The sequence below is a fragment of the Canis lupus genome, chromosome 1 (genome assembly GCF_011100685.1).
Source record: "Canis lupus familiaris isolate Mischka breed German Shepherd chromosome 1, alternate assembly UU_Cfam_GSD_1.0, whole genome shotgun sequence".
NCBI classification, from domain to species: Eukaryota; Metazoa; Chordata; class Mammalia; order Carnivora; family Canidae; genus Canis; species Canis lupus.
This window is the reverse complement of record NC_049222.1, coordinates 8,719,658-8,742,343: the sequence shown is the minus strand read 5'-3', so window position 1 is coordinate 8,742,343 and position 22,686 is coordinate 8,719,658. Positions and strand designations below refer to the sequence as shown.

The 22,686-nt window shown below is 36.5% G+C and overlaps 1 protein-coding gene and 1 long non-coding RNA gene across 3 annotated transcripts in view; one reads left to right on the top strand and one right to left on the bottom strand.

Annotated features, from left to right (window-relative positions):
- The window catches only part of DOK6 (docking protein 6), a 368,735-nt gene that overhangs the window by 94,896 nt on the left and 251,153 nt on the right, over positions 1 to 22,686 (top strand). For both annotated transcript variants that reach the window (XM_038525819.1, XM_038525818.1), the window contains exon 2: positions 13,534 to 13,641. In XM_038525819.1, the coding sequence (XP_038381747.1) occupies positions 13,534 to 13,641 (108 nt within the window). The remainder of the gene's footprint in view (positions 1 to 13,533; positions 13,642 to 22,686) is intronic.
- LOC119870702 overlaps positions 1 to 22,686 on the bottom strand; it is a 72,762-nt gene that overhangs the window by 3,388 nt on the left and 46,688 nt on the right. The window lies entirely within an intron of this gene.

The following is a 22,686-nucleotide window of genomic DNA, read 5'->3' as shown; positions in this document are numbered from 1 at the left end:
ACCAGAGAAAGAGTCTAGGACTCACCCAAGGTTGAAGACAGTGGTGACAAAGACGATGAGTCCCTTACGAAAACCTTTACAGAGGAAATTTACAGCTTCACAATCAGTGAAACATGAGCGTGCCAGGCATGGATTAAAACTACATCTAAATTTTCATACCTTCATGACTAAATGAATGATGGCATTTACTCAATTGTCGGAAAACCTGAGAAATTACTTTAGTTGTAGGTTTACGGATTTGATGGGACATTTAAACATTTGCGTTATGAAAATCGCTCTTGACAAAATTATAAACTGTAGCCTCCCTGTAAAATAGATGCTTTCCAGTCTATCTCTTATTAACTATATCCTCCTCATGAAAATATTATTTAACTTCAGTTTCTTGATGTAAATTTGCAGACTCCTCCAATGTTGATTCCTCTCCTGCTACTCAACATTTAATGTTTTCTCTTAGAAACTATAAAGTTTACTCTATTTAAAATACCAAACGAGCAAACATGTTTCCATTACTTCTATTTCAAACTGGTTTATCAAGTTGGCTTAAGTCTATGTACCTTCTGAATTTTCTTGAATGAAATCTATCAACCTAAAATAGAATTATTCAATGCCACTAGTAATCCACTGCTCTTTAAATGTAATGATAATATTCAGGTGTTGGTCTCCAATAGGGAACTTATACTATGGTTCTGACTGATGTGAGTTTTCTGGTAATAAACCTGATTATAACTGAAGTTACTGGTCTTATTTCAGTGGGCCATAAAAAGATGAGAGATTTGATAACGATTTTAAGGAATTACTAAAAATATCACTTATAAGTAAAGTTTTTCATAATATAAAAGAAATTATAGAGCTTATATGGTCTGCAGTCACTAAAATTAAATTCTTTTTTAATATATGTATTGCATACCATACCTTAAAGTTAATGTGCATCCATCAAGGACTAACATTTTGTAATACGTTTTAATGCCTGTATTAGCAATATCAGTTAATTTTCAATTTTAAATTTTGCATCAATAGCATAAAACATCATATATAACACCTTACAAAACCTAATTTTCATTTCCAATTATATGATTGAGCTTTATCCATCTTAATATGCTGTATTTTTTTTCCTTTTTTGCTTGTTGATTTGTAGGAATTTAAAAATATATTTCAATTTTAAGTCCTTTATCAGCTAGATGTGTTGGAAACACATTTTGTAGCTTGACTTTTCATTTTTTAAGGTTTAATTTTTCATCCAAAAGTTTTTAATTTCAACATAGTCAAATTTGTCAATTATTTCTTTTACAGCACTGTGTTTATGACTTTATTTATTAATAGAAATGCATAATCCACTTACATTTATGTAGTTATGGATACATTTGAATTTTCCACCATCTCATTATTTGTTTTCCATTTTAATATTTTACTCTTTTCCTAATTTGTGATGAATTAGTAAAATTTCTTAGAGTGCCTCCCCCTTTTTCCCTTATCAGCCTTGGAAACTCTTTCTATCCCCCACTATACAAATATCCATTTAGTTGACAAATACATTTAATCACTTATGCATGCATCTCTCCCTTACTTTTCATCTTCTCTATTAAAGACTAATGGGGTCTCACTTTAAGAAGTACTGTTCTAGTGGCCTCCTGTCTGATCCCTGCCCTCACATTGTTTTATTCCACTATAACTTATAGACTACTGCACAGTAAATGTCTTAAAGCACAGCTCTGGCCATATATCCCTTTGGACCAAAAAATAAGCATACAACATCAAACCTTTCATGCTTCACCACTGCCCATTGCTTATAAAAGAAATCTTGAATTCTGAAGCTTGCCATCCAAGAACCTTCATAAACTAATCACAAAGTCTAATGAAACATTTATCAATCCTCCCATTAAATCCTCTCCTTAAACTGCATTGGTTTACTCTTGAATATATTTGCTTTCATTTCTTTGTTTGCTTCATATTCCTTATTTGAAATACCCTTATTTTTCAATTCACGTTTTAGAACCCTAGCTACCTTTTGAATCCTATTTTGTCTTACTTCTGTCATGGAGCTTTCCTAGGTCAGAGCACCTGATGAATCACTAAATTCTACCCCTGAAACTAGCAATACAGTATAAGTTAAGTAAATTGAATTTAAATAAAAACTTTTTAAAAAGTGAGAGAAAGCTACTGATTTTTAAGGACCACTACTATTTTTATTTTTAATTATGTCATTCCTAGATGTGTTTCTTTTTTTTCCCTCAATTCAAGTCATTCTTAAAGGGGCATCACTTCTCTGGGTTTTGGCCGTAGATTTGGGGATGGTTTAGATAAAGGAAGGGAAGTCAAGGCAAAACAAGATCTGAAACTTGTATGACTAAAAATATGCTTCACAAACGGAGGAAATAAGAAACCCAGGAGGAAAAGTAAAATCAAGAGGAAATATTTTCAGCTTTGATTTGGATATTTGACTCCTACTTACTGGTCACTGTTCAGTTTGAAACTGTGATTCCAAAACTCGGCAAGATTGAACCCTATACTAACTGGGCCCATAAAATAAAAACAAACTGGTTGTTCATGGAGTACCATTGGCACTGATTATTGAGTTCCACTTGTACAACAGACTGATGAAAGTACCATGAATTTCCAAAAGCACACAATGATAGAGAGCCAAAGAATATTCTGATTTTGGAGGAACTAAAACTCAGAAGACGTGGTTCTTTCCTGGTGAGCTTGAGCAAAGGGAAAGGATTTTTGTTCCCTGTCCTGTCCTTGTCTGAAAGTGGGATGCTGAAGGAGTACCATTGTGAGAATCCTTCCAGTGCTGTGATTGTTTCCAAAAACTGCCACCTGCTGGGGGTAGTGCTCAGCAGATCTGCTCTACAACCCGCTTTCATTCTCATGATAATGATGACAATTTCACACTCTCAACCTAAAACTTGAGATTGCAGTGAAGCATTTCCTGTCTGGCTGTGACTCTGAAGCCTGTGTTTATTCTCTCCTGGTATTTCATCAATGGCCCGGTAGACAAATGCAGTGGAGAGAACTATATGCATTCAGGGGAGAAACAAAAAACACTTGGCCTCCTCACAGATTGCCACTAGGGAGAACTGGGAATCATCGTTCACTCTTGTGAATTTCATGATTGTTTTTAGGGATAATTACAATAAAGTGGAAGCGATATAATAGAAATGGAAGAGACTAACGCATTCATTTTGGTCATCCCACCACATGAAATGAGAAAAATCAAGATTGCTCTTTAAGCATCGTCTCAATGTTAGCCTACAGCTGTGTTTATATATTGCATTAGACAACGCCAGGGATGGAGAGCCCTTCCCTGACAGAGTTGGTGAGAACTTTCTCGTAAAGGTGAGCTGACATGATGCTCGAATGAGAGAGGAAAAGTTTTTAATTTTTTAGTCCTTTGATTTATAAATAGCTGTGTTTACACAGTGATCGATGCATATATATTATGTGTTATTTATATGTACACATAAACTGAAATTTTAAAAATCAAATAGTAATGTGTACATGTGCATGTATGCATAAATATAAATGGCTAGGCGTGTACAAAATGACAGCGCGCCTCTGCATCCTCTTGTGCTTAATATCTCACTTTTGCCTCTGTTTTTTTTTAGTTACAGATTACCTAAGAAATAGACAGTAAAAATATTTTTAGAACCCTTAAAACCCTTGAATTAGTGACAGAGATTCTTATACTTTAAGAGGTATTCACAGTTTTCTGCTAAATTGAGTTACTAGATTTTTAAAAAATGTATTTAGACTTGTGGAATATGAAAGAAAATCCACATATATTTCACTTCCCCAGCAATGTCCTCCACCTTTCTGCCTTTTTACACTGTGGACTGCTTGGTGCCCCTTGTAGCACCTTTATCATTCCCTTTGGCTTGTTTCATGTTTTCCCCCTTACTTCTTATATACTCTTAAGTATTTCTAGTAAATTCCCACGAAGAGAAAAACATTTTGTTTGTTTTTTTTTAATTAATTAATTTATTTATTCATGATAGACAGAGAGAGAGAGAGAGAGAGAGAGAGAGAGAGGCAGAGACACAGGAGGAGGGAGAAGCAGGCTCCACGCAGGAGCCCGACGCGGGACTCGATCCCAAGTCTCCAGGATCACGCCCCGGGCTGCAGGCGGCGCTAAACCGCTGCACCACCAGGGCTGCCCTGGGTTTTACATTAATCAGAGAGCCATTGCATTTATGTCAGAGAACAAAGCAGACTGAAGTATTGCAGGGTCGCAGGTGTGTACAGAGGAGAACCCACAATGGTTGTATGGACTTCCAGCAGCCTGCACCCCCAATTTGGGCAAACAGAGCCACAGAATATAACATTGCAAGTGACAGCTGCAAGTCTTACCATACAGAGAAGACATACTTTAGTAGAAGTCAACCTGAAATACCCAGTCACCCAACTGGTCTGGCATATTCTTGGTGCTATATAGTTTATTTAAATATTGATTTCATTTGTAACTTCTGCTTCATCTAAGAATCCTAAATTGCTTAGGTTTCAGTTTACTTTAGAATGTCTACTCTAACCCATTAAAGAGTTGATACTGCTTGGAGTTCTGAATATGATTGTAGTCTCAAAGCCAAGATGCTTACCTGACCTGACTCTCCCCTTTCTTTCTGCTCTCATCTCCTGCTGTCCTCACTCTGGTTCACTGCCCTCCATACCGGCCAGAATTCTTGCAGTTCCTGGAGTCCTTCAGGCAAGTCCCACATCCAGGATCTCTGTCCTCAGATGTCCCTGTCACTCCTCTTCCTCCAACCCTCCATCCTTGCATCATGATTCCCTTCACAGCACTCAGCACTGTTGAAAAGACTACTTACAAATGCACTTAATTTATCTGCTATCACTTGTCTCTCCACTGGAATGGGCCGTTCCATGAAGCACGAACTTTGTCTCCATAAGGATAGAAACTTGGCGGTTGTTGTTATCATTACTTTATTTATTTATGTATTTCTTTATTTTTACTACTGTATCCAGAGAACATAAAGCTCTCCAATATTTTAAAAAATATTTTATCTGTTTATTCATGAGAGACATAGAGAGAGAGAGGCAGAGACACAGGCAGAGGGAGAAGCAGGCCCCATGCAGGGAGCTTGATATGGGACTGGATCCCAGGACTCGATCTCAGGACTCCAAGATCACACCCTGGGCCGAAGGCAGGCACTGAACTACTGAGCCACCCAGAGATCTCCTCTCCAATATTTTTTGAATGAATGGATGGGACTGATTCTGGTCTTGGTAGATATTTATCAGCAATTAAGTATAAGCCAGTAGTGAAAGTTATCGAAGTTCATATCTATATTGAAAGGATAACTAAAGCTGAATTCATCAGTGCATCATGGCATCAGGCTGTGTATTAACTACTTTTTACAGAAACAGACTGTGTGTTTCACTAGGACCATAGACATTTTAGGGAAAACGAAGACCCAGGACAGGGGACTCAGCGCTGTGCATTTGCAGTCGTTCCTAACATTGGCCTGCAGTAACCATTCCTGGGTGGGCTTTGCTTATTAGTTCATCTGATACAAGTTATAAACAAATAATTGAATTCTGTATTCCAAGTCATCATTGCTATGGTATTTGACTTTGAGAAGGGAATACAAATATAAGCTGCTCCCAGATATGCCACATACTGCTATATGCTTTAAATTCTCTAGAGATAAAGTTTCTGTGATTTCCTCTAGTGCAGTGGACCCTCAGCTTTGGCACTTCCTACAACCATAAATCCTGCCAAGTTTCTAGCCAAGTCCTATTTGAAGTGAAGAGTCCATTAGGTCAACATGATGGAAAAGGTCCATTCAGTCCGACTTTTGGTTAAGGTGAAGCTTGTGATTGAGTCCTAGCTACGTAACATAATCATGGCTATGAGCTAAAGCCAAGATATCCCCATTTCCTTCACTGTGAGTCCTAAGTGGAAAAAGGATGTCCTTTGTGTAAAATCACCTTGAAAAGAGAAAACACTCTGGAAAAGAGATTGCTATGAGGTAAAAGAGTTTCCATCAGATAGAAAGGAATTAAGAGGGTATTTAATTATGGCCAGCTGGCTGGCTGGCTAATGCAGTGGAAAACTGAGGCTGTGGAACATCTGGGGATTGTGGGGATTTCTGGAGTCCTAGTAACAGTGTGAAATTTTCTAGAAGGAAAAGCCTGAAGCATACCCATAGCCTGTTTGGTGAGACGACTGGTATGTTTGGGAGATAACTGTGAAAGAGGAGGCAAAATCAATCAATCCCTCAGGAGAGAGTGAAGCAGCTCCCTGAGCCATGATGGGGGCAGGCAAGAGTGTCATCAGCTAAGGGACAGGACAGAGGAGGAAAGTGCATCTTCTTGTGAGCAATAAGTTCTGTTGCTGACCAGCCAAATGGTCCCTGCATCTTTAGATGCCCTTGAATAGCCAAGAAGAAGAGATCGCACCATCCCCTCCCACATAGCACTAATGAAGAGCCCTTTGTTATTTTGTCTCATAGGACAAAAACAAAAATAAGGTACCTAATTCCACTTATGTGATTCTTTTTCATGTAGTTGAAGAAGAATTCATATTTTCTGTTTATAAGCAAAATAAAGCCTACTCAATTTTTCCCCCCTCAGAGGAGTGATTTCCTGGGCTCAAGCAGTCATTTTTGCTACTCTTCCCTGGAATTTCTCCAACATATTTATTATATAAGGCATCGCTTCTAAGGCCTACAGCAGAACATAGGACAGTATTAAAATCCTGTTTGATGAACAGTTACAAAGAAGTGATTTCCTTATGCTTCTACTTCTTTATGCTGCTAGTATGAAGGTTGTTTTTGGATTGCTGACTCATGCTGAATTTGACTTCACATTGACACAGAATGATACTTGCAAAGTCTCGGCACCAGGGCCCTTTTTATTATTTACTCTGATGATAAAGCAAAACCTTTTGAAAATCTGCATCAAACAAGAAAATAAAATGAAAAACCTCTGCATTTATTAAATTATTCTTTTACTATTTTAAGTTTAAAAATTCAACTAGATCTCTAATCAAAATAAATAGTCCAAATAGCTATGATGCACTTACATTATTTTTCCTAATAAACTATTTGTTTTCATCACTTTACTATGAGATTTTCATTAGACTTTTGAAATATCAAAAATAACTTATTGAGATAAATTGAGGAAATTTGTACCGTTGACCTTGAACACCCAGTTATTTTACCACCAAAATGGGTTTATTCAGGAATAACAGAGGAAATGCAGTTTGAGTCAAGCAAGCTGTAGTGAACCACAGGCAAGTCCAGAGAACAAAGGAGAGGAACACCTCATTCAGGAAATGAGGGCTGTTGGGAGGAGCTGTTAAAATTAACAAAAGTCCATTGGAGTAAATTGAGAGTTCAGAGTATGGTGGCTCTTCATTGGCTGAGTTGTGACATCTCTCACCGATTGGGTTGTTGCCAGGCAAAGAGAAAATCTTCCTTCCCTTTGCTGGGCCAGTAGAGTATAGGCATCTTCCCGTTGGGAATACAAGTGTTTCTTCTTGTTGAGTGGTAGGGTGTGAGAGATCCCTCTTTTGGCCTTTGGTTTCATTTTTTTATTATTATTTTTAAGATTTTATTTATTTATTTGAGAGAGAGAGAGAGAGCACGAGCAGTTGGGAGAGGCAGAGGGATAAGCAGACTCCCCACTGAGTAGGAAGCCCAAAGTGGGACTCCATCCCAGGACCCTGGGATCATGACCTGAGCTGAAGGCAGCCTCTTAACCATCTGAGACACCTAGTTGCCCCCTTTGACTTCATTTTAAAAGAAGTTTTATTCAGTTTCACAACAGGTAAAGATCTGCGGATATGCCCTTGCCCACTTTAGAAGTAAGACAGCCCATTATTTTACCAGCAAATGAGTTTATTTGGGAATAGCAGAAGATTTGAAAGTCAGGATAAGCCAGCTATAGTGAAAGCCATAGGCAAGTCTAAGAGCAAAGGAGAGGGACATTATAGAGAAAAAGGAGGAAATTGGAAGGGATTGTTTTGAACAAAAGTCTACCAGAGGAAGGTGAGAGTCCAAGGTGATGACAGTTTTTCATAGACTTAGTTGCCAGGCAAGGAAGGAAATGTTCCATTTTCCTGTTGGAGTGGCAAAGTCATGTTGGACTTGCCAGGTGAGAATCTCTTCCTGTGGAGGTCTGTAACTGACCAAGAGCGGTGGTGAGTGAGGGCTCTCTGTTCTGGCCTCTTAACTCCCATTTCAAGTGAGATTTTTGTGTATTAATTTTCACAATGAAAAATACCTGGTTAGCAGTCTTCAAAACTGTTGAGATCATGAATAGCAAAACAAAACAAAACAAAAGACTAAAACTATAAAAAAAATCAGAGGGGTCCAGGGAGACAAGACAACTAAATGCAATGTGGTGCCCTGGATTGGATCCCGAAACAGAATAAGATATTGGTGGAAACACTAGTGATTTTTTAATAGACTCTTTAGTTTAGGTAATAATATTTTACCAATGTTACTTTCTTAGCTTTGAAAAATGTACCATGGTTACTTAGAATATTAATATTAGCAGTAGCCGGGTAAAGCCTATTTAGAAACTCTCTGCACCATTTTGCAACTGTTTTATAAATCTAAAATTATTTCAAAATAAGAAACTAATAATTTGAGGGCCTCTGCTTGGTAAATAGGCTATTAAATCAAATCTTCAACAACAATTCTTTTCTTTATGTGGTTACCTCTCTTAATGTAATAGCAAATAGATAATATATTAATGAAAATACCCACTCTTTTTCTTATTATCCATTATCAGATTTATTTCATAGTAATACTGAGTGCCAAAGTGGAAACACTTATGCTTTCCAACTTATATTTAACTCATTTTGACATTTTAATAGAAAATAACTGTGGTCACACAGGATGGTCATTACAGTCAGTGAGTGTGTTTCTGTAGTTCCATGATTATTATAAGTTTTCATTTGACATGATTATGGTTCCTGAGCTATGAGCAATAAAGTGCAAAAACATAGGGGAAAGCATTCTTCTGTAGGAATGAACTTAAACCTTTTTATCAGGGATCTGGTCTCAATTCCATTCAAAGAGAGTCTTCCTACCTCAACTAGGATTCTAAATCCATTAATAAATAGGAGATAAGTATTGCAAATCTATACACATTCTACTTTGCAAATTATATTTTTATTTATATGTCCCAGTTCCTCACATTTCTACTCAGATTCATGTAACTTTTTTCACTCCTTTACAATACTATTACTACTATCACAACTATATCCACTATCAACCACCACTATTTCTGCTAATAATAACAAGATCAAAAGTATGTGTCTTGGTTAGCTTGGGCTACCATGACAAAATACCATCGACTAAGTGGCTTAAACAAAAGACATTTATTTTCTCACAGTTCTAGAGGTTAGAAGTCCAAAATCAAGGTGCCAGCATGGTCAGGTTTTTGGGAGAACCCTCTTCCTGATGGCCCATCATCCTTGCTGATGGCCACCAGCTCATCTGTATGCTCCCGTGACTTCTTTTGTATGTGTGTAGGAGCACAGGGAAAGATCAAGCAAGCTCTCTGGGGTTTCTTTTTACAAGGGCACTTATCCCATCCTGAGGGACCCACTCTTATGATCTCATCTAAACCTTCCATCTCTAACCCCATCTCCAAATATCATCACATTGGGGGTGAGGAATCCAACATGAGAGTTTAGGAGGAACACGACTTAATCCATTGCAGTACTCAAAACCCAGGAGTTTTAGATGAGTGTGAGGACTATGCTTCAAACATATACATTAGATATTTTCTGTGTGCTGTCTTATTAAGTCCTCAAATAGCAACTTCATGAGATATAGAATTTATATCTGATCTGAATTTATAGAGAAGGAAGTTAGGTCTTGGAGAAGTTAAAATAACTTCTGCAAGACAAGGCATTTACAACATAGCAGAATGTGCACTGAAAATCAAGTTTTTCTGGCTAAAAAACTATATTCTATATTCTTAGGCATTAGAATACCCTCAATTGATACAAATGTGTGGGATTTATCCTAATGACTGAGTTGAAATGATTCATGGGCAAAAATTGATTCACACTGTATGTAGAAAGAGTAATTTTAGGAAGAGAGTAAACTTATGCATTTTTTTTTACTTTTCTTTTTCAGCTGTGTATTAATACATGTAAATAGCTGTATTGGTTAAGAATATCCAAACCATTGAGGAATTAACAGGAACTCACATTCAACAGAGTATTTAGAAAAGTTTGTCTGTTAATAGTATATATAATATAATTGTCATAATTATCAGAATTATTTGAAACCTTTAAAAATATATTGGTACAAGCAATGATTCTTTACAATGTATGTAAATTCCATAATGGCTATGGATGTGCTGAACAAAGTCTGCCGCTAAAAGTGTTTTATCTGTTTTGCGTTGTACTACCTTCTGTTAGTTCATGACTCCTCTGTAGCCTTACAGAGGCATGAGCCTTGTATATTTTGGTTCTATTCACTGTCATGGTAATGCTATGATATAGGCATTATTTTACTTTATGCAAGCTAAGAGAAGGAGGCATGCTCAGAGGGTTCAGTGATTTGCCCAGAGTTACATGGCTCTCACAAGGGGCTGAGCTGGAATTCCAAGTCCAGTCTTTCTGGTTCCACAGTCTGAGTTTCAGAGATCATCAATATATTTATTTTTATTTTTATTTATTTTTTAAAAAATTTATATTGTGGTTCTAATTGTTCTGGCTGTAGAATGTTGGATCTGAATTTTGGATCTGAATTTTGTTAGAATTATGGATCTGAATTTTGTTAGAATTATGTGTCATTAGTAAAATGTATCTTTACAAATGACTTTGTCATGCATGGCAAATTGCACCTACTATGTAAGTTAAAGGAGCCTGAAAGAGGAGCTGACCTTAGGAAGAACCTACTGTGCACAAGGATGTGGACCCATCTTGTTGACTCTTCCCTCTGTCCTAGGAGGTATCCTTTTTTATGAGACATCAAATAATCTGTCTAAGGTTGCACAGCTATAAAATGGCAAAGCCGTAATGTAAATCTACCTGTTAGGTTCCAAAATGTTGGGTAAGGTCATTTTGAGGACATTATCACCATTTGACCTGAGAGCTGGACCTCACTCTCTCTCATTCTTGGAAGGTACCTTCCACCCACCCTACTTGTAGATAGAGACGTTTCAAGCACATAATCTTAAGAGAGCAATGTGTTGTTGAGATCATCTGGACTAAATGTGTGACTGAACCCTATTAAGGCTTCTCAACTTTTAAGATTTGATGGGAGGGTGCTGAGATGTGCTTGTCTTGTGGCCACCCAAGACAAGTCCTGTATGTGAGTTCCCTTGCTCATTAAACTTACTACCTACCAATCTGGGGGGATGGAGGCCTGCCTCATTCTTGGGTATTTCCTTGCCCTCTATGTAAATAGGCCAGTTTCACATTTCACTCAGCGAACTCCTAAATTTGCAAACCAACACCAAGCTTTATTAATTTTTCATTGTACCGAGCTGCCTTTTCTTATATATTTGCATTTTCTAAATTTATTACCTTAAATTTACTTAAAATATAAATATCTGCATTTTCTAAATTTATTACCTTAAATTTACTTAAAATATAAATATCTTTATAAAGCTTAAAAAGGGGAATGTATAATGCTAAAAAAATCATGTAGAATTGAGTTAAAGTTAAACCGTATGCTGATGTTATATCATAATTAGTATTCACAATTTTTTTATCGTATTTTACTGTGGGGGTGGAGCTCAGTAAGGGACCAACTGGTAAATCACTAATTAGAACACAGTGTGCTAAACCCAAGTGTGAGGATGCCTGGGTTTTAAAAATCTTTAAAAAATAAATGAAATCTTAAAAAAGTAAATAAACACAAGTGTGGAGGAAGAACGCCAGGACATCTGAGGGAATAATTTAACCCTTTACTTCCAAGTGTATGTGGGTAGGAATCATGGCAGAGGAGTCGGATCTCAAACCAGGTAGAGAAGAAGAGACACACAGATGTGAGCCAAAGCTCAGGGTCATCCTTCAGATGCTTTTCAAAGCTAATGGGGAGAAGCTAAGAAAGGTAGCAGGAGTAAAGTGAAAGTGTGTGCATTGTTACTCTGTTTACTGATTTTATGGGAAGTCTTTTTTTTTAATTTAATTTATTTGTGTATGAGAGACACAGAGAGAGAGGCAGAGACATAGGCAGAGGGAGAAACAGCCTCCCTGCAGGGAACCTGATGTGAAACTCGATCCCAGGGCCCCAGGATCACACCCTGAGCAGAAGGCAGACACTCAACCACTGAGCCACCCAGGTATCCCAAGGAGAAGTCTTCTATATAATTACTCTTAGAGTGCTTTTTAACATGGGAAACACTGTCTTCTAGTGAGTAATGAACAATGAATGCTCCAAAGAAGTTATATTATCTGGCCAGTATTAGTGAAAAAGAAAGAAAGAGAGAGAGAGAGAGAGAGAGAGAAAGGAAGGAAAGACGGAAAAAAGAAAAAGCCATAGTATAGCAACTTTGCAGTTTGAATAAAGAAATGGAAGAGAGAAATACAATGATCAAGGTCTGTGAGTTTTCCTTCGGTGCATTTGTTTATGGCTACAGAGCGTGTATACTCCAACAAAACTGTGCTAAATATTGAAATTTAAAATTGTGGCCAGTTTGCATTTCTAGACCTTTCCAGTTACCGAAAGGAGATTCATTTTATTATTTTTGTCTTAAACATACCTGCGGTGGGTGGCTGACAGAGGGGACATCAACTCAAGGTCCTTTATTAATTAGTCCTTTGAAATAAGGGCAAAGTCCAGGAATAATGGTTTGTGTGTGTAGAATTAATGGTTCTGCTTTTTATTTATTTATTTTTTTACTAAAGCTGGAATCAGACAGAGGTGTGTTCAAATCCTGACACTGTCACTGTCTTTATCTTAAAATGGAGATAAACTACCTCATGTAGTAGGTAGGGGGATTAAATGTGTATATAAAATTTTAGGTGTATTATGTGTAATAAGCATTTAACAAGTGCTAGTTACTAGAAAGTATAAAAGGGAAGGCAGATTTTTCCATTATAAAAACACACATCTTTCTGTTTTCTAAATTAATATATGAGCATTTGTTCTTTTGGAGTATATTAATCCTCTAAGATGAGTAAATTGTAAAACGTGGTGATTTGTGAAAGAGAAAATTGAGCATTATACAAGTGCTTGATCTTTTAAATAGTGACTGCATTATCATGGAAAACAGAATTTTTCCATCACTGCTATACTGAGATAAATATTTCATATGTATTGACCTCAGATGATTTAATTAGATTAAAGACCAGTGAAGCCAGCACATTGAGAACTTCGTACCATAAAATCTTTTCACAAAAGTCGTTTTTATATTAAATATCGTGTTATTAAAAGTTTGCCATAATTTTAATGAATAACCTGGTTAGGACTCAAGAACGGTTCTCTGTGTAAGTACATAAAAGAATTTTTACTTTCAATGGATTAATTGAATAGATAAATTCCTGGCGTTACAAAACTCATGTAAAAAGATAGATGATCAGATTCCTTCATTTGCTTTCAGATTTTCAGACGATGCTGGTTGGTTTTCAAGAAGGCTTCCAGTAAAGGACCCAGAAGGCTAGAAAAATTTCCAGATGAAAAGGCAGCGTATTTCAGAAACTTTCATAAGGTAAGTCACAGTGTTCGGAATCGCTAGGGAATAAGTGGACCCTTGGCATCAACTCATAGAGACATTTCTTTTGATAGATGAAATCCGCAGAGGCAAAAATGCATGACCAGGATAAAATGCCCCTGTTCTGATAAAATGCAAAAGTTATTTTTCTGCTTTATTTTAATCATCTGCTGTAAATGCCAGTGGTACGTTTGCAAAATGAAAGACTCCTTTTTATGGCTACTTTGCGAAATGAGATGACTCATAATTCAACTACATCATTTCCCAACATGCTGAGTAGACATTTTCTCTCTGTTCAGGTTAATTGTGCATTTGTTACTTTGATTTAAGCTGTGGGCAATATTTAGGAGATAAAGCTTTGGAGGCTGGTGTTAACCGCACTAATGACTCCGCTAATGTGGGTAGTAGTTGCTGTTTATAGCTTTGCTAAGAAAGGCTCATCAACTATGCTGATGTGTAGGATGTGGCCGTACATTCTATGAATGAAATATCAATTTACAAAGAATTAAAACTATGTAGGATATAACCCTAGAAAGACATTAAAATATGCCATCTAAAGTTGTCTTTGGTGATAACATCAAAATGCAGCGAAGTATTTGATAACTACCTGGAGAATTCATGGCCAGAACTCTGAATTGTGAAGTGGTATTTTTTGTTGATAAAATGCCTCAATAAGCCCAATAAACAATTTATTTTCTCATGGTCGGTAACACTGAGTAAGTCACCCTGAATAATGTAAGGATTTTGTGGACTTTATTTTATGTGATAAGTAGTCCAGTTCCTCCTTTTATTAAAATAGAGTGCTTGCCAGGGTTTGGGGGTGGGAGTGATAAATAGATATAGCAGAGAGGACTTTCAGGACTGTGAAACTATACTTTATGACACCCTAATGGTGGATGTATGTCATTAGAAATTTGTCCAAACTCATAAAATGTACAACACTGAGAGTGAAACTTACTATAAAATATGGACTTTGGGTGATTATGTTGTATCAAAGGAGATTTGTCAGTTGAAAGTAAATATCCCACTCTGGTGTGGGATGTGGAGGATGGGGGTGGCTGTGCATGTGTAGAGGCAGGGGTTGTAGGGAAATCTCTGTACCTTTTCCTCAGTATTGTGAACCTAAAACTGCTCTAAAAAATAAAATTTATTAAAAAAATAGATTTTTCTACAGTAATGTACTAACCAGTTCTATTACATCAATACTTGACAACCATTTTTTTGACAACCATTTATATCATATTTGAAACTATGTCAGAGGGCTTAACATTTGAATTTAACTCTCTATGAGATATTCTATATATTAATGTCGACTTACTGGCAGAGAATCTAAGTTCAAGTTCCTGTCCAGCCACTTACTAGCTCATGAGAGTTTGATTTTCTCATGAGTACGTATTATGTCTCTTTTGAAGACCATTTGAGATAGGATATCAAGGAGCAACCAGCACAGTGGTACCTATTCTAATTATATGAAAAATTATATGAAGTCCCAAGTTATACTGGTATTTTGTATTATGGTTATGATCATGGCAATATTTAAAAACTTTTTATTTTGTTGTATTATTTAATAAATATTTATTTATTTAAATAATTAAATAGTTAATAAATGTTTAACTATGTATTGAAAAACTGCAAAGTTGTGAGATATGAGTCTGTGAACTTTAGTTTTTGAGTAAAATTTTGAGAGACTGAGCATACTGGATACTCTGGATTCCTTGTCAGAGGAATTGCCCACTGGTCAATGGCAGTGAATGCTGGCTGGATGCTGTCCAGACAATATATCTATAGTCTATGCACTCATGACTGGGGTACAATCCTCAAGAAGGAGACAGATCATCCTGGAAAATAGATTGTTGAGAAAGATCAAAAATCTTAATCACTTGTGTGTATGTGTGTGTGTGTGTGTGTGTGTGTGTGATAAGAACATTTTAAGATTGATTCTCTTATCGACTTTCAAGTGTATAATACAATATCATTAACTATAGTTACCATGCTGTACAGTAAGTGTCCAGAACTTACTCATCTTACCCTCTAACCAGTCATGATGGAGATGCTGACTAACCTTGTTTTAATAATCATTTCATAATTTACACATGTATCAAAAGATCACATAGTATGCCTTAAACTTACATAATGTTATATGCCAGTTGTATCTCAATAATAGAGCTGGAATAAAAACATTTTAACAACACTACACAGTGGGTAAGATTGTAGGTTCTAGAATCTAGCTTCCATATTTAAGAGCTGTGTGTACTTGCGTACGCTATTTAACTTCCATGTACTTAACTTTTCTCCTCTGACAGATTAAGATTATGATACTTTAACAGATTATAATGCAAAAAGGGTTATGGTAGGGAATAAAATGGTGCTATAAGCATTTAATGAGATTAAATATAACAAGATTCTATTAATGAATTCCATTTTATAGCTAAGTATGTAACTACTCACTTGGCAGATAGTAAATTGTGGTAAACGTTAGCCATTATTAGTTTAGGCTAGATGGGATGGTGACTTGGGTGCAGATGTTAGTGCTGGAGCTGGGGTTGGTAGAAAGCATTTTGGATATGGTTGGTGAACATTGATGTACGTCAGGAGTAGATGTGGAGTGTGAGTGAAAGGTAGGTAGGACTTATGGAGATTCCTGAGTTTGGGCTTGAGCAAGAGAGAAGAGGATGGTGTGATTCATGAACCCAGGAAAGACTAGAAGAGCAAGCTTTGAGTAAAATTCACGAGCCTTCACCGATTGGATATGGGAGAAATGGAAGAGAGAGGAGGATGTGTTGCCGTCTCTTCCAGACTGGGTGACAGATGAGAGGTCATGCTGTTACAGAGACAGGGATCCTGTGCGGAGGAGGTGTTGTCAGTGGTGAAGAGAAGGCATCCTTGGCATGTTAGATTAGGTATCTTTATGGTACATTCAGATAGATGTTTTCATTAAACAGAGCAGCAGCCAGACTGTGGTGCAGATGCCCAGGTGATGTTAACGTGGGTGTATTATTAATGCCTCTCTGTGAAGGCTTAATCAATGCAAAGTAAAACTCTTTCCTCTAAAAGATGTGGGCTTTGGTACCAGCCTTATGGTCACATTCAGGGTGTTTTACAAGTATTTCAATTCTAAGTTTAACAAGAATTCCAAAACAAAAAAGTTGACACTTGACCAAAAAAAACAAACAAACAAAACAAACAACAACAACAAAAAAACAGCTAATCCAAAAAATGATAGAAAATTATGAAAAGTGGCACTTGAAAGGAAATGCCATGTATAATAAATGTTAAAACAGTAAAATTTATAGTAATTATCAAGAATGTTTAACTGGAACTTCCAATTGAAAGTTTTAACAATTCTAAAGAGAGAATTATTTATGTTACCAAAAAGAAAACTCTGAAGAATACTGACATTTGAAAATAGGAAAGAGAAAAGAAGACAATATCAGAGGCTGTGTGTCCCGCTTTTCCCTGAGGCTTCCCCTCTCTATGGGACACCACTCCAGAGGTCAGATGGCCTTAATTCGTCCAAGCCCTAAACAACCAGCCACTGAGGCAAAATAGCAATCACAAATGTTTGTGATTTTTATCCTGACATATATGTACTTTTGCTTCTGCAAAATCAAGAGTGAACTATCACTTCCTATGTCTTCTTCCATCTGTAGAATCTTGAATCCTTTTTTTTTTTTTTTTTTGGAAATCTATAAATATCTTAGCTCCCTCTGATGGTCAGGTAAATAAAGGGAGATCTCTTTATGAAAAAGGTTAACATATTTAAAAATCTTTCTTCTCCTTTGAGCAATTAATTTTCAGTTCAGATATTGGATCCCCAGAATTGGAAAAAAAATTTCATTTTTCAAGATAGCTTAAAAGAGACTTGTGTGAATTTCTCCAATTGTTCTATTTATTATTAAGTATATTAAAATTATGATGAGTCAGTTATTTTGATATGCACTAACATCTGCTCTAGCGCTCAATAGCAATCAATCAAAATAATCAATCAAGTGAATGAAATATGTCCAGCTTTAGTGAGGGACTAAATCAATCAAATGAATGAAATATATCCCTTAGTGAGGGACTAAGGATGGAATTATTTCTTGGCCAACTTTAACTTTGTGCTGTGCTCTATCGGAACATACATATTGTAAAGCTTATGAGTATTAATGGTCCCATTTAGACATTTGATATGTTTACTGTGAGAGAGATCTTGCCGCATAAATCAATTTTTATATGAAACTGCTATAAAATGGTATATACTTTTTTTTTTTTTACTTCTTGGTAGAAAGGAATTTGAAATTCAAATCACTAGCTGCTGAAGGAAGTTATTAAAAATGCATTAGGGTTGAAAATGTAGCTGTATATAATTGTCATAACAGATATTCAAAACAAATTTATCCTCAATGAAAACTGAACTAAAGCAATTTACATAGAATCAGCTAATAAATTTTCCTTAATTTTCTAAGCAGATGAAAAAGAAACAGTTCATAGAAATTTTAATAAAATAAATATGAGTGCTGTCTGTAGGGAGGAAAGTATAAATAAAATCCCTGAGAAGGATGAATGAAGATAGAACTATGTGAATTTTCTGTGATGAGGACTACATGATGCCAGAAAAGCAATGCCTGTATTGGGACCAATCTTATTTCTAACTCCCTTACAACCTGACATTGAAAACATCATTTTGTTCTCTCTGCTTTACCTCTTTGTCAGTATTTATCTTTATGTAAAGCAAACATCTGAGAAACTTGGGGAAAAGATGAAGACATCCTTATGAAAAATAGCCGCCTGGAAATATAACATATCCTTAAAATTAGGAGCAAAACCATAGGTTAGTGTGTAAGCAGCACGTGCATATAGTGTGCTATGTTGAAAGCCTTCATTTGATTCCAGTGGCTGGCTATCTGCTTGGATCAGCACACACTTGGTGTGATGTGAAGGGTGTTCAAAGGTTTGGTTTCTCTTAAAGTATCTGCTGGAAGGTCCCAGAATAATAATCATTTACATTAGGGTATAATATTCATTCATTTGTTCATCCATCTTTTATCTCTTATCTTGAAGAGATCTCAGTTGTTGTTGTTTTAACATAAGCTCCTGTTAATATACACATTGGCTCCTGAGACAGTGACATGTTAACCCATGATCATTTATTTATAACTTTTAAAAGATTATATTTATTTATTTATTCATGAAACATGCAGAGAGAGAGAGGCAGAGACATAGGCAGAGGGAGAAACAGGCTCCATGCAGGGACCCGGATGTGGGACTCGATTCCAGGACTCCAGGATCATGCCCTGAGCCAAAGAAGGCAGATGCTCAACCATTGAGCCACCCAGGCGTCCCCCATGATCATTTATTTATTGCTTTATTCATATTATCTGATCACATGCTAATGATTCAGAGGAGATTCAAAAAATGGAATATGAAAAGTAGTTTTTTTTATGTAGGATGAAAAGAAGAGGTAAAATGCCCATGGCAGGATGCATCACCTATGTGGTGTCTCTGAACAGAGATAGGTGGGTCATGAGAATGGGCAACTCTAAAGCCACGATGAGCAAGAGAGATCAGGTGTTCAGACTCTCCTCACATGGAGGGCATCAGAAGTTGTGATTTCATAATAATAGGGAACTCCCGGAGTTAAACTTGACCTTTGTAATATTTGAATCAGGTCCATTAAAATTTTACAACATCTAAGATATCTCCAATAAGAATCACTCTGTGCAGTTTAAGGATGCACGGAAAGTAGATCACTCAGCAATCAGAATTTTTGTTTATCGCCTGTTGCTCCATAACAAATATCTGTTCACTGAGAAAAAAGAAATCAGACTTTTAGAAAATATCCATTAGACTGACTTAGAGTATATAAAAGTATGATTTATGTTAGCAAAATTATTGTCTTTATTCGACTTTTAAAAACTATCCAATTGTGTGTGAGGCAATCATCCATAATGGTATTACATCAGAAAAAAAATGTAATATGACTTAATATCTTTCTCTCATTCTACTATCTGTAAAATGCAAATAATACCATAGCTCACAAAGTGAGATGATAATTTCTTGTAAGATAATAGGTAACATGTAAAACAACTATGGTTGTACAAGTCGCTTCTGCCTCAGATTTTGCATCTCTGAAACCAGGGAAATAATTCATACCAACTTCAGAAAAGTTTTGAGACCAATCTGCATGATAAAGTAACTTGTAACTTCAAACATGTCATTGTACGTGGTAAATCAGATAGTATTTTGAGAAAAAATATTCAATCGCACAACCCTGTTATGACTATTTCCATCATTTCTGAAGCATTTTTACATGTATTTAATGGATTTAGATCCAGTGCTCTTTATTATTTCAGAATACATTTCTGGTTTTTTTAAAAAAATCTCTCTTTCACCCCGTCTGGCTCATCATTCAGTATCTGACAGATGCAACAGGAGACATGCTTATTGCATCATGTTCACTGAGGATAAATTGTTTTTCTGCCATTTGTGGAAAATCACATATTATTCCACAAGTAATGAATGCATATTCATTTACAACTTACGACTTGAAAAATATTTCAGTGAGAATTTACTCTTGAATTAATACTTTTACCTCACTATAGATATCTATCTAAAAACTTTTATAAATAGCAGTGCTGTTTTTCATATTTACTTAATTTATGTAATATTGAAAAAATCAAAGCCTTTATACTGCTAATACTTCTACAAAAAACAAAAATAAAATTTGAATATGCCATTGAAGTTCCAAGATTACAGATCAGTAGCAGCCACTAAACTGATTTTATTGGTTAGAGAACAGGTTCTTAATGTAGGGAACTGTGGGCTTTGAGATTCGGTGAAATCGCTTGTTTTGGTGATAGCTGGTGCATTGCTTCTACTCAGTGTCATTGTCACACATAATTTGACCTCCTGAAGAAATGATGGAATTCTTGCTATCTAGTGTTCAGGGAAATAAGATTTTTTGTTTGTTTTATTTTGTTTTGTTTTGTTTTGTATTGAGACAGAGAGACTTGAGAAAGAGAGCTTGTGTTTGCTTAAAAATGCAACTATTTTCTCCTACTTCTCCTCTTCTATAATCTATCTTTTTTTTTTTTCTTTATTTATTTATGATAGTCACACAGAGAGAGAGAGAGAGAGAGAGGCAGAGGGAGAAGCAGGCTCCATGCACCGGGAGCCCGATGTGGGATTCGATCCCGGGTCTCCAGGATCGCGCCCTGGGCCAAAGGCAGGCGCCAAACCGCTGCGCCACCCAGGGATCCCTATAATCTATCTTTTAATCGAGTTAATCATATTACAAATCCAGTGTACTAGAAAATTAAATTTTAACCTGATTTGCAGTGGCCTGGAAGTTTCCATTAATCCCTTCTATCCTTTTGTGAAAGGATTGTCTTGGTGTAGTGGAGATGGTCCTCGGAAGCTTGGGGCTGCCATAATACCCTCCTGGTTTTCAAGCTGGTTCAGCCAACTCTGACAGCAGTCCAAAAAGTCAACTTTTCTGTGTTTAATTCCAGTTCCAAATTTTTGCAAATAAACCAATGTAGTTGGACCATCATTATTTCCAAGGGTTGCAGTTCCCCATCACTAACAGTAATTATAGTGCAGTTTTCATTTTCTACTGTTGTGTAACAAATCACCACAAATTCAGAGGTTCAAAAAACACCTGTTTATGAGCTCACCGCTCTGTAGGGCAAAAGGTGTAGTATGGCTGGTTTCTCTGCCTGGGGTTTCACAGCCCTGAATTTAGTTGGACTGAGTTATCTGGTGGCTCTAAAGAAAAATCTGCTTCAAAGCTTCTAATATAGTTGTTGACTTTAGTTCCTTAGAGCCCCACGACTCGACACCCCTGTTTCCTTACTAGCAAGGAGGGACTGCTCTCAGAGCTAGGGGCTACCTGAAATCCTTGATATACGGGGTTCTTTCCCTCTCCAGCACAGAGATGGCACAACAGGTTTTTTTCAAGCTTTGGCTCTGCCTTGTCTTCCATGACCAGCTGGAGAAAAAAAAATTCTGCTTTGAGAAAGTTCCCATGACTAGGTCAGGTACACCTGGAGTAGCTGTGTTGTGATCTAACTTGAATGGTTTACCATTTAAATTTGGGGTTCTTTTTGTTTTGTTTTGTTTGTTTTTGTTTTTGTTTTTAATTTTCATATTATTTTTAATTTAGGAGGGAGCTTTTTAGGTTGGAAGAATGAGAGAACTACTTTTCCCTCACAATGTATGGGAGGTATGTACATGAAAGGCATTCTATTATGCGAAGCCTGATGAGACTGACATTTTAAGCTTGAGGCTTGATTTAATTTAATTTTCTGCTAATTCAGCATCCATTTGTAACTCACTTCTTCCTTTCCCATTGCCACCATAGAGATGGGGGAAAAAACCCAGATTACCCCTTGTTTACACTTCCCGCAGTTAGAAAGGTATGTTGCTGGCCAATGAAATAGAAATTTAAACCTGTTAGAAGGTATAGAAAGGATTTTGTGTGCTGATATGGCCAGCAATGTCCCGTATTCCTTGTTTCCTACATGAAAAGCATGATGGTTGGAAATGCAGCAGCCATTCTGTGCCCATGAGGAGATGGGCATAAGAGAAATGGGAAGAAGAACAAATATTTGAGCTTGAGATGCTTTCTCATCAAACCACTGGACCAACAGTAATAACTGCCTCCTTCAGAGTTCTTATATGAAAAAAATAGGTCCTGTTTGTTCAGATCAGTGTCTAGCAACCTTTCATCTGTAAAGGACCAGATAGTAAAAATTTTAGGCTCTACAAATCCTAAGGTCTCTTTTGTAATTCTTCAGCTCTGCACCAGAGACGTTGTGTAAACAAATGGCTGTGGCTGAGCTCTCATAAAACTACTTACAGACGCAGGTGGTAGACCAGATTTGGCCCGGAGGCCACAGTTTGCATTTCCAGATTTTAATCACTGGAAATTGGATTCTTCTATTACCTGTATATATTTTTGTTTTCTTTTAAACAAAAGATAATAATGCTGGGTATTATGGCTAGGTGCTGTAAGTGTGTAGATAAACCTCCAGCTCAACATGATTGGTAGTTAACTAA